Here is a 12550-nt window from a genome sequence, read left to right as displayed (position 1 = left end):
TCACACGAGTCTGCGCACAATGTTGTTCAGTGGATTATATTCGACCATTCGATCGTGTATAACGAGACAATAGGCGGTGGTGTTGGCCGGTATATTTTCCTTACAATCAAATTCTATTCGCACGTCGACGGTGGCGTTCTTGACAGAGTCGTTTTGTCGCGAACAATCTATGACTACGAACGGACCGGTTATCAAGAAATCATCGATATCCAAATACGTATCGTCCTGTCCGTAATAGGCTTTGCGGAAACGCGCATACATGTTGTACAGTATAGCGTATCGATTTCTGTCGAAATCCAAGTTCATGTCGTCGTACGGATAAAAATCTGAATTCAGATGCAGTCTCACATTGGTGAGTTTACAATCGTCAAATTGCGCAGCGTTTTCAGACAGTACGTTTTTTCGACCGGTTTGGAGAGCGAAGATTACGTATCGCGGTTTTTCCAATTGCGTCGCGGCTTTGATCGCCCAGGAATGCTTGGTCGTGTTTTGCAGCAGAGGAAACTCGTACAGATCCCACGAACGGAAGCACACGCTCAGATATCGTCCGCTTTCCAAAGTTCGAAGAAGAGACAGCTTGTTGACTTCGCTCAGAGATACGTGAGGCATTCGCCACTGTATCTTGAGTAGCTCGATCGTCGGATTCGCACCGGCTCGTCCTACGAGACAATTGTTATCGTTGCGCGATCGTATCAATACAAGTTCGTGACGAGCGTTGATCACGATGCGCTTGTAGTCCTCGCAGAATCCAAACAGAGCATTGAGCGGAACGCAAAAATTAAAGTTTCCATCGATCAACGAATATCCATTCGGATTCCACGATGCGTATTTCAGCATCTTGCTCTTCTCCGTCGTCAGCGATATATAATTTTTGATCGTCGTTGTTATTCCAACGTTTCTGTTACGATCGATTTCAACTCCGTCGAGCTCGTATCGTATTTCTTCAAACATGAACGCGACACAATTATTTCCCATAATACACACGACATCTCTATTCTCACCGGTAGGATTCATAACGAGTTTTCCTTCAACGTAGAGAAAACTCTCACACGGCAACGTGTACAAATCCTGTTGTTGTATAGGTATTCGTATCTCGTCGCTGTGTCCCAACGTCGTGTTAGCGTACGGATTGTACGTGTGCATCTCATATTTCCCGATACGCTCGTCGAAGACGGGCTCGTCAACGATGTCGAGTATATCCATCTCTTTAAGCGTTTCTCACAACGAATCCCAACGATTGTAAAAAGTTTACGTTCGTCGTACTGAGCCTCTTGAATGGCGATTTTTTCACAATTTTCGTTGCTCTCTCAATCACTCGCTGTTCGTTCAACACGAGCATTTCCTCGCACCGCGTCGCCGCAAGTGCAGTCTGATGGTAATCTCCTCTCCGCGAAAGTCGATCAATCGTCCGTCTTGATCCACCACACGCAAGGTGATATCGGTAACACTCCTCGCGATGACCGGAAGGTAAATGATTTGCGCCGGTGTTTCCGAGACTTTATATCCCGGAGGCACGTTCGGTGAAAATTCGTGTATCGTGTGCACCGACTTGTCGTTGGCGTACGCACCCGCGGTAATGCTGCATTCCACTCGAATAATGTTTACGTTGATGATGTTTACCGAGGAGTCTGATTCGTACCACTTTCTCGGTTCCAGTATACGATCCGTCGAAAATCCCAACAATGGTCCGATGGTATTCGGTTTGGCGAAATTTATCCGAAAAGCGCACATGATTTCACTCCTCATGGTATTAACGTTGGGACGAAGTGACAATGGATAATCCTGCTCTTCGCCTTTTCCTCGTTTTTGCAGTATCGCGCGTTTCAGATAAGAAGCAATGGCGTCCAGTTCGTACAATCCTTCGGGAATTGTAATTTCTTCGTCATTGTCGTCGAAATAAAATTTATCGTTCGCTACCGTCACGTTCGGAATCGTGTTGTAGGTCTCCATCGTGGTTAGGCCGAGCTCGTAGTCCCCATCGCTCAAGTCTATCGGTGGAAAATAATCCACCGTGAGAACGCTGCTTTTACCGCTTAGAGTGAGCGTCAGCGACATTGCCGAGATTCCATCGACGACTGATGTCGATCGATGGCGGATCGATTTTTATATCTATTTTCTGGAGGAACAGGAGGCACAATTGTCCGCAGATCGTTTGATCGTACGTCTGGTAGACCGTGCGATTGTACGTTATCGTTGTATCGGTGTCTCCGAGGTAGCGTGTAAGCTCCTTCGGCGGTTGCAAATTGCCAAAGCTGTCAAAGTATACGGCGCGATCGCCTCTCTTGGCGTACGCCACCCAATGGGTGCCCGGTCCGTCGACATCGTCCAAATTCACGATACCGCTCTCGTTTCGGTGTATCTCGTCGGGTAAAGCGTTACGCATGTAGACACCTCGGAAATACGGTATTCGCATACGCTTCGCTATTCGTGACAACTGTAGATTGGTGGTGGCACCCGCGGGCATCTCTATCGTTTTTTCGACGTTTTTTTTTTCTTCTTCTTCTTCTTCAATCCTTTGCCCCGCTTGTACGGAGCGAGATAAATCCCCCGTCCTTCCATAGCTTTATTGTGACGTTTCATCTCTTCGAGTTGTCGTCGCGCGGCCTTGGAGTCGTTCACCGCCTTTGCAACACCCGCTGCTCCACCGGCAAGCGAACCGATGACTCCCAAGAGCGGTAACAACGGTAACATACCACCGCGTTTCGCCGTCGGAAGCGTTCTCCTCTTTTTGATCTTCTTCTTCTTCTTTCCCTTTGTCATACCCATCCCCAATTTCGTCTTTGCTTTCATAGCAGCCCATACGGCGGTAGCAGCAGCCCTCTCACCGAGAGTCGCGTCCGCAGCGGTGATCCGCTCCCGCGCTTTATCGGCGAGAACGCGATCGGCCGCGTGGCGGTCCGCTGATTCGCGGTTTTGCGAGTACGCGACGTCGTGATCGCGACACGCCGCGTCCAACGGATTGATACCTCGATCCCCTCGCGCGAGTCGTTTCCGCAGACGAGTCCCCGGCCCGCAAAATTGGTAGCCGGGTATATGCAGCTCCAACGGTAGTCGATTTATCACACTGTTCAGTACACCGGCACCCTTGTATCGTTTCATAGAACGCGAATTCTAACGTATCGCGTGTAAATCACATTTCCAACTGAGGTGTGTTTCGACAGCGATCACCTATAAATAGGAGGCGCGTATCGATCGCTAACTAGTGGAATATCAAAGTTTGTCGGACGACGACGTACAATGAATAACCGGGATAATAAGAAAGAACGGAAGGAGGTGAAATATATCGCAAACGTGCATCGCTAATCGTGTGTTTGAAACAATATTTTTTTTTTTTTTTTTTTCAGGATAATGTCCGAATCATGTATGGAAATAGAGATATTTTAGATCTAGCGACGAATATCCGAGCACCGCTCTTTCCGACATCCGATACCGCGCACTCGTCGCGTAATAACAAGGATGAGAAAGAGTCTGGTAAAAAAAAATGAAATTTGTACAACAACCGTACACGATCCGTGTGAAAAACATGGATGATAAGACGCAAGGGGTTTGTGAGAAGGCGTGCAGACACGGTAAAATGCTGCTAAACACGATACGCGGTATTATTTGCGGTCCCTCGAATTGCGGTAAAACCAATGTGATGATCAGTCTGCTGGAAAGTCCGAACGGTGTACGTTTCGAAAACGTGTACGTGTACTCGAAATCGTTGAATCAACCAAAGTATCGGTATCTCGAAAGATTGCTCGGATCGATCGATGAAATCGGCTACTTTACGTTCTCGGACAACGATACAATTGTACCGCACAGCGAGGCGTTACCGAATTCCGTATTCGTCTTCGACGATATAGCGTGCGATAAGCAGAATGCGATACGCGAGTACTTTGCTATGGGTCGACATTCGAAGGTCGATTGTTTCTATCTGTGCCAAACGTACGCGAAAATACCTAAACATCTCGTGCGCGACAACGCGAATTTACTCGTAATATTCAAGCAGGATGGAACAAACCTTAAGCACGTCTACAACGATCATGTGAATACGGACATGACGTACGAAGATTTCGGTACATTGTGTCACGCATGTTGGCGACACAAGTACGGTTTTTTAGTGATAGACAAGGATAGTGCGATTAACGATGGACGATACAGACGTGGTTTTAACGAGTTTGCGGTACCGCGGAATGGTTAGTCGTTTTCGAGACGTTGACGATGACGCTCGACACGAAAGATATCGACGAGAGGGAGAAGATCGCGAAGGAAATCGCTCGTACAAGCGAGTCGATTCGCAAGAAGCACCGGACGTTGAAGACGGGTAGAGTGGAGCAAGAGGCGCAATTGGAGAAACGGTTGAAACCGATCGTAGAGCCGTTGAAACGAATCGTCGAGGACATCAAGAGTGACGATGATTCGGTTGACGATCTCGAGATTACAAACGAGCCGGATATCAAACGAAAGCGGTCGAGCTTCGAGAAGAGGAAGAAGAAAATCAAGCGTACCCCGTTGACGACATCGATACAAGCCTCGACGCCGTTCCAGCCGCAAAAATTGGCGTTTGAATCGCCGATAAATTTACCGATCGAAAACGTGTTCGAAACCACGGACCCGTCTTTCGCGACATCCGTGAGACAGACGATGCAAACGTCCGATGGTCGGGAAGCGCTGTACGGTCAAATGGGCCCGCTGGGCCAAGAGTACATCGGGGAGCTCTTGAGCGGTGACAAGAAGAGAGGGATCGACAACGTGTACGGCGTATACTTCAACAATGCGGGAACGTTTCTCGGGGACAAGACCTTCGACATCGATCGAGACGACAATTTGATCGTGGACGGTGTGAAATACGCTGGCACGCCCGGCATGTTTGAATTAATATTCAAAAGACTTCCCGACGATACGCTGTGTACGGAGGCTGACAAACAAAAGTACAAGAGCATACTACTAGCTACTAACGCTCACAGACGCGGTCATAACGCGCATTTACTTGTTTTGGGAAACAAAGGATACAAATACAAACATATCATCACACCTCTGATATCTAAGAAAGGTGGAGGTGTCGCACATCTCGACAAGAGAGGTGCGGGTCGCACGTTACCCAAGTGTAACGTACCACAGACCATGACTGTGACCGACAACGCGGTCGATTACGTGCACTGGGACGATCCGAACGAATTGGTGGATCGCCTTCGATTGCTGGACGCCTCCCGTCAGGCGGGAAACAACGCGCACGACAACGAGTTTCTCTCGATTATCGAGGAACTGCGCGAAGCCGGTCTGATTATAAATTGATTGTCGTTATCATCGCTGTAGCCAGTATTGCTCGTGCGATGCTACGGGAATGTCTATCAACAAATTCGGACTACAGCTAGGAGGAGGAAGCGCCAGGGTGACGAGACAGAGCGGTGGAGTCTCGAAGAATTACGTGCGCGAGAATTGTCTCTGCAAGGATGGTGGGGTTTTCAACGCCAAGTCACGCGTAATCAGACATCTCGCCGACCCTGAAGCGGACACCGACGCCGTCAACAAGCTGCATCTGGATCATCACTTCCAGCTTATGAGCGATCGTGCGAATCGAGATCGTATGCTCTATGAAAATTTTAAGCGAGAAGTACTTTCGCGACTCGAAGATTCGGAGAATACCGAGTGGACCTGGAAGAGAGACCACGACGATTACATCGAGACCAGATACGTGACGTTGGAACGTCAGATTCACGATCTGAGAGGTCTCCTCGACGAAAGTGTGACGCTACTCGATGGAAAACTCGTCGATCGCGAGCGAGAGACGAAGAGTCTTGTCGAGCGAGAGATTCACAATCTTCGTAGAACTGTGAGAAAAAATTTCATCAAATACTACGATGAGGCGATGAAGAAGAAGAAGCAAAACGAATCGCAATGAGCCTGGAGAGGAGATCGCTCATGGACGAGCTCCACGCACCGGCGAGAAGAAACTTTACGCGTCGGCCAGTCGTCGTGAAAGGATACGATGATTTGTGGCAGGCTGACATTGTCGAGATGAGACCGTACTCGCGATCCAACGGCGGTTACAACTATATTCTAACCGTTATCGATGTGTTGAGCAAGTACGCGTGGGCCGTGCCCTTAAAGACCAAAGGTGGAATCGAAACGTCCAAAGCATTTTCCGCGATATTTAGGGAGAGAATTCCGAAAAATTTGCAGACCGATCGTGGAAAAGAATTTTACAACAGAGATTTCCAAAATCTTGTCAAGAAACACGGCATCAATCATTATTCGACATACTCGGTCATGAAGGCTTCGGTGGTGGAACGATTGAATCGCACGTTGAAGAACGAAATGTGGAAGTTTTTCACGCTCGCGGGATCGTACAAGTGGATCGACGATTTACCGCGATTGGTCTCGGAATACAACGGTCGTAAACATCGTACGATCGGTATGCGCCCGATCGATGTCACTCCCGAGATCGCAAAGGGACTCTTGAGCACCGTGTACAGTAGAATAAAAATTGCCGCGCCGGCGAAATTCAGGGTGGGTGATCCGGTGCGCGTGAGCAAATTCAAAACTGTATTCGAGAAAGGATACACGCCGAATTGGTCGACGGAGGTGTTTAAGATCGCCGCGGTGCAACGTACCAATCCTGTGACGTATCTGATTAAAGATTATCGCGGAGATCCGGTCGCGGGAGGCTTTTACGAGCACGAATTGCTCAAGACCGCTCAACCCGACGTTTATCTCGTGGAGAAGGTGTTGCGTCGAAAGGACGACAAGGTGTTTGTAAAGTGGTTGGGATTCGACAATTCGCACAACTCTTGGATAAATAAAGACGATGTATTGTAATAAACTGTGTATATTTTACATTGTATTATAATAAACTATTATACATATATACAATGGTGTTCTTTATTACTACTACAATATGTTACAATATATACATTTAAAAAAAAAAAAAAAAAAAACTAATAATAAAATTAAATAATAATATTAAACTATATAAATTAAACACTATGTATATTACTAAGCATTATTTACAAATGTATCTCGCGATGTCCCCATGGTAGAGTGTCGGTGGAACCGGATACGACGTGCCGCTTATCGTCGTACGGACTGAGCGCGAGCTTCGACTCCGACACGGTGTACACCTCGTGCATCTTTGAGCGGATGCTTTAATTATTATATTATATTTATTATTTTATGTTTTATATTAATTACACTTAAATTTACATATTTTTATTCCTGTGTGATGTTAGCATATAGAAGACATGTCTTATTACTATATATATATTGTTAGAAGAATAAATTATTATTAATATTATAAACTTTTAATATTTTCATTCTTATTGTCCACTCATTTCTTTCCTTCTCTTATCTCAAGCAGTAACTTGACACGCGCCTTTGTCACGCAGTAAGATAGGTCTGTAGGATAAAACGGATAAAACGAGGCATAGGAAAAATATACGAGGAGTTGGGATAATAAAAAATATAATTTAAAATATAATTAAAAAATATATTTTAGATATTTACAAAATTTGATTAAATAAAATATAATTAGTAAAAAAACAAAAAGCATTTAAAAAAAAAAAAAATATTCCGCCGTCCATATAATGGTGGATAACCAGCGTTCCCTGTAACAAATGGAATGGAGTTACACAAAATTAGATGATAATTATTGAATAAATTAATTTATGATTGAATTAAATAGATGATAAAAGCATGACAACGCATGCGCACCGCTTAAAATTTATAGAAAATTAAACAGTACTTACCGGTGGTGGAGTCTCCTATGGACTTAGCGGGCTGTCGGGTTGGATATCCGGCACTTGTTTGAGCCATTCGCGTACTCGCTCTTGTCGCGAGATCCTCCCCGCACTAGCCCGCCATAGGGCCAAATTGTCCTCCGTCAACTCCTCCACCCGGAAAGGGATAGTATCCTCCCAAAAGCGGAAACGCTTCACCTGCCGCGCATCTGATTCGCGGTCAACCGCGATCACTAGTGTGGCGCGGTCCATGTCTTTTTAATGACTAACTCTAAGGAGCAAACGTTGCGGTAAACATCCTTCCTATAAGTTTCTTGGAAGGTTTATCTGTTGCAAACGAAGATGCTTTATTTGCGTCAACTGTGACGTATCTGATTAAAGATTACCGCGGAGATCCGGTCAACCCGACGTTTATCTCGTGGAGAAGGTGTTGCGTCGAAAGGATGACAAGGTGTTTGTAAAGTGGTTGGAATTCGACAATTCGCACAACTCTTGGATAAATAAAGACGATGTATTGTAATAAACTGTGTATATTTTACATTGTATTATAATAAACTATTATACATATATACAATGGTGTTCTTTATTACTACTACAATATGTTACAATATATACATTTAAAAAAAAAAAAAAAAACTAATAATACATAAAATATTAAACTATATAAATTAAGCACTATGTATATTACTAAGCATTATTTACAAATGTATCTCGCGATGTCCCCATGGTAGAGTGTCGGTGGAACCGGATACGACGTGCCGCTTATCGTCGTACGGACTGAGCGCGAGCTTCGACTCCGACACGGTGTACACCTCGTGCATCTTTGAGCGGATGCACGATTGACGCCGCGTCAGCTCGATTTCGGCGTTGAGGCACCGAGTGTAGTCGTCGAACGTTATCGTTCTAGCGACTACACTCTTTTTTACACCTTTAATCTTTTTGGTGTCTTTTTGGCCGGTGACTCTCAACGCGTACATCTTCGCTCTCAGTCCGACAAATTCCGTCATGATCGCACCGTTATTCTCGTCTTTCATCAGACCGGGTACTTTCTTGTTGGCGCGCGGCATACCGTAAGCGTTGTCCTCGGAGTAGTCGCTCGTGTCGAATTTGGATATATCACGTTTCATATCCCGATACGCGTCCTCGCAGTGCAGAAAGTATATCAGACTGTCGGTATCGGTGTACATAATTTTGCAATTGTCGCGGTAGAGAGGTGCCATGTACTCGTAGTGAAACTCGTACAAGCAGGTCTTGGATATGTCGAGAATGCACATACCCACGTAGATCGGCTTGTCGAATTTCACTTGGAGTTTTCGCAACTCTACGGCGATCAGATCCTCCGAGAACACGCTTCGGCTGTGGAAATTCGGTTTCGCGATCATAGCCTCCGCTCCGTACCGACCATCCCACTGTGCAACGAGCCGGACATCCGTGTGATTTTGCACATTCTCCATGGTTTTGCCGAAAACGGCGTTGTTCATCAATTTGTACAAATTTTTTTCGAAATCATTTTTCGCCCGTGTCCGAAACTGTGTATTCAGTTCTATGTATCCGCGGAGCCACGGAGATTGCGCGAATTGCAGTACGCGGTGAATCTTTGCAATTCGCAGACCGTGTCGCACGCATTGTTGCAGATTACGATAGTGGATGACATAACGCTGCTTATCGTACAGCGTTGCGAGTAACTTGAACTCCCGCTTGCCGGGCGGCTTATCGCGCGTCGGGCAGAACGGCAGGTCGGCGTGCGCGTCGTGAAGATTCACCGGATACTCGAGATCGACTTCCAGCACGTAACCGGTAGCCGAATCGGATGCAACGGACATTACGTCAAAGCTCGCGACATCATCGACCCATCGAAATTTGGCGTAGGGCAACGGTTGACACATCGCCCACCCGTACAAGTTGTTTACATCATAGTACATTAGGTACGACGACGGTTCCGATGGGTCGTAGGATGGCATGTATTTGTTGTTGGCGGCGGCGTATCGGTTGGAGCATTGGCTGAGACCACCGCGTATACCGCGCTCGACAAACAGTACCATATCGATGTCCGTGAGCAACTCGAATTTTACACGCGTGTACTTCATCATAGCGTCCCACGTGTATCCCGGTAGAGTGTAATAATGAGCGGGATCTAAACCGTAACTCTTTATAGACATGTTTCGAAAATTTTCGAAAATATCCGCCAACAAAAGAACGTCTGTTTTCAAATACAAATCGCTGTATTGGCCTAGATCTTCGATCGAAAAAGTTTGCCAGACGTTTGTCGCGTGCGCGTAATCGCTCTCGGATACCGTTTCTCCGGTGAGCGAGCTGTAAAACGATTCGCGCGATGGCAGGCTTGTGTCCCGGAGCTTGTCGACGCTGTCGACGTACTCGTAGGGAAACACACCTTTCCGAGTAAGCAGATTGAAATTTTCCGCGGATAAATGTTTGAATTCCGATCGTGAAATTTTTAATTCATCCACAGTTAAATAAGATGCCAATTTGTCGAGACTCGTACTGAGAAATTTAAACAAATCAATAAACCGTAATTTTATACACAATTTTGATTTTTGATTCATGGTATCTTTAACATTTTTTGTAAATGAAATGTAACGCTCTTTCGTCAGCGGCAACAATTCGACGTTGCCTTCGAAAGCATTGGCAACGTCTTTAATAATGAAATGCGCGTCGTAACCGGATAAATTGTGAAATATCACCGGGATAACGTCGGAGTCTATGTAATTTAGATTGCACGACGAGTGCGCGGCACCGCGGTAACGCCCGGTCAGATGACAATGATCGCGCACCCGCGTGTCGTCCGCTGTTAAGGGTTTCTCGCACACGTGACACGTTACGGCGCTACGGAATTCCTCCGATTCCTCCCGCGTAAGATCCGCCATGGGGACGACGGTGGTGCGGATCGCTTTCACGCGGTGCGTCAAATCGTGCAGTTCGTTGACGAACCACGCTGTGCAATCCTCACCGCGATATGACTTATAACTAGAGAGCGAATTATCGTAAGTGCAACTTACATAATATCCTACGCTAAAGGCTCTGTGATGTTGGTAGGCGTAAGTAGTACCGTCCTGATCCTCCTTTTTCTCGAGCGTACATTCGAGATCGGCGTACACTACAAACGGAACCCGCTCCTTCCGATTGTAATTTCGGAACGTCAGCCACTTGTCGTCCTCGCTGGGGAGAACGACAGCGCAGTCGTTCATTTTCCCGCAGTCGACGCTGTGGACTGACAACTTCTCCCGTGTATAAAAGTAGTGTAGACACCTGTAATAATTTATTTGATTAAAACTATGAATAAAAATATTGATTTATTTTATACGCATCTTTTTACTTACCGATCGCAAATGTACATTTTATGTGTGTGCATGCTCAGTTGTGAGCTCACCAACCGCGGCAGGTTCTTTATGCACGCAAAGTGTGCATCGTTGTTTTTACGCACGTATAGCAGGTTGACGTGCTTCTCCTTTTTGTCGTCGGCGAGCCGCAGAGGGACGATTTTGGAGTCTTGGGTGGTAAAGACGTTGACGGAGATGGCGTTTAGTTTCTCGAACTTTGATATTTGTGACAGCGTCACGGGGAACTCGATGTCGCACAGATTCAGCACCGTCGAGTAATGTGGGTACTGCGATACTCTTTCCGGGTACTTTTCCGCTGGATATAGAGCGGCGACGACTGCCCACGCGAAACATGCATTGTCCGTCGATTGCACGTTGACCACAGCCCTTTTTAGCATAATTTTCCGCGGTAACTCGATGTGGCATCCCGCGTGCAGAGGATTGAACTTGTTCACATTGACGGTGAGATTCAGGATACGCAACAACGCCCATCCGCTGTCGCGTTCCTGAAACTCCTCCAAAGCCGCCAGAATATCATCCTCCACGTGCCGCGTGTACCACTCGTTGAGATCGGATGTGGGAAACAACTCGCAATTTTTGGTGGCGATGGTCTTCACGGCAGTCTTGTCGCCCGCGACGAATTCCCCGTTGAACGCGGTGTTAATCTTGACGCTGTTGTGTTCCGCCATGACGCCCTGGATCCGCTCGATAACCGTATTTCTCACGTTTTTCAAAAATTCACGAGGATCGATGTAGTTTTGATTAATAATCGCACCGGTCAGCACACGGTTCCTAAACGCCGTCTCGATCTCCTTCCACGTGTAGCCCTTCTTCTCGTATCCACCGTATCCGGCACCGACGGGCACAAAACGCTCGTGCAGGGTGTCCCTCACACCCTCCAGACGCGCAATTTGCGCCACCAGAAAGTTGACTACTCCGGTGCGTTGTCTCTTGCGACATTGTTCCTTGAGAGAATCGAGGTACTCGTCGCACTCGTAGTCCCATGGAAGGAACTCTCCCGTCGTTTTGATATTCGCTGCTCGTACGGTAAGATCGCGCTCCTTCTCCATTGCGAATGATTTTGAAGATTCATATTTTTCTCACTCGCTTTATATACCCGTTTGTTGCACACGACACTAACTATAAGCATAACAATGGCTCATGTTTGTATTAACAATTCTTATCTTATCTCTTCCGGGAATTATTGTAATATGATATCCCCACCACTCCGAATTTACCCCCTCTCCTCCAAACATGATGACGCAATTTAAACAGGCGCTCTACTTTGATGCGCGCGTTGTAGGATAAGTCGGTATAGCGGATAAGATGGCAAGGAAAAATAATAAAAAATTTTAATTACAGTTGAAATAATATTTATTAATATGTATTGTTACAACTCCGCAAAGACCTGAGTCACCAGTTCACAATCAATTATGTTATTCTTATCGAATAAATCGCTTTTGCGAATCGCCACGTGATCGGGGTCCTTTGCAT

The 12550-nt window shown here is 46.3% G+C and overlaps 3 protein-coding genes across 3 annotated transcripts; all 3 read right to left on the bottom strand.

The window, feature by feature from the left end:
* On the bottom strand, positions 1-1143 carry LOC137001654 (uncharacterized). Its single transcript, XM_067360763.1, has one exon. The coding sequence runs from the start codon at positions 1141-1143 to the stop codon at positions 1-3; it is 1143 nt and encodes a 380-aa protein (XP_067216864.1).
* Positions 1144-7896: 6753 nt separating this feature from the next.
* Positions 7897-10286, bottom strand: LOC105676473 (uncharacterized). The gene has a single exon (XM_012374439.2). The coding sequence runs from the start codon at positions 10280-10282 to the stop codon at positions 8417-8419; it is 1866 nt and encodes a 621-aa protein (XP_012229862.2). The 5' UTR covers positions 10283-10286; the 3' UTR covers positions 7897-8416.
* A 32-nt stretch (positions 10287-10318) lies between these two features.
* LOC137001653 (uncharacterized) lies at positions 10319-12368 on the bottom strand (the record flags this gene model as incomplete). Its single annotated transcript, XM_067360762.1, has 2 exons — positions 11057-12368; positions 10319-10985 (listed from the first exon to the last, which is right to left on the bottom strand). Coding segments are annotated over exons 1-2 (1737 nt in total), but the record flags the coding sequence as incomplete, so codon positions are not given.
* Positions 12369-12550: the final 182 nt, after the last annotated feature.

Source organism: Linepithema humile, chromosome 8 (genome assembly GCF_040581485.1).
Source record: "Linepithema humile isolate Giens D197 chromosome 8, Lhum_UNIL_v1.0, whole genome shotgun sequence".
NCBI lineage: Eukaryota > Metazoa > Arthropoda > Insecta > Hymenoptera > Formicidae > Linepithema > Linepithema humile.
This window is presented reverse-complemented; position numbering and strand designations above follow the sequence as displayed.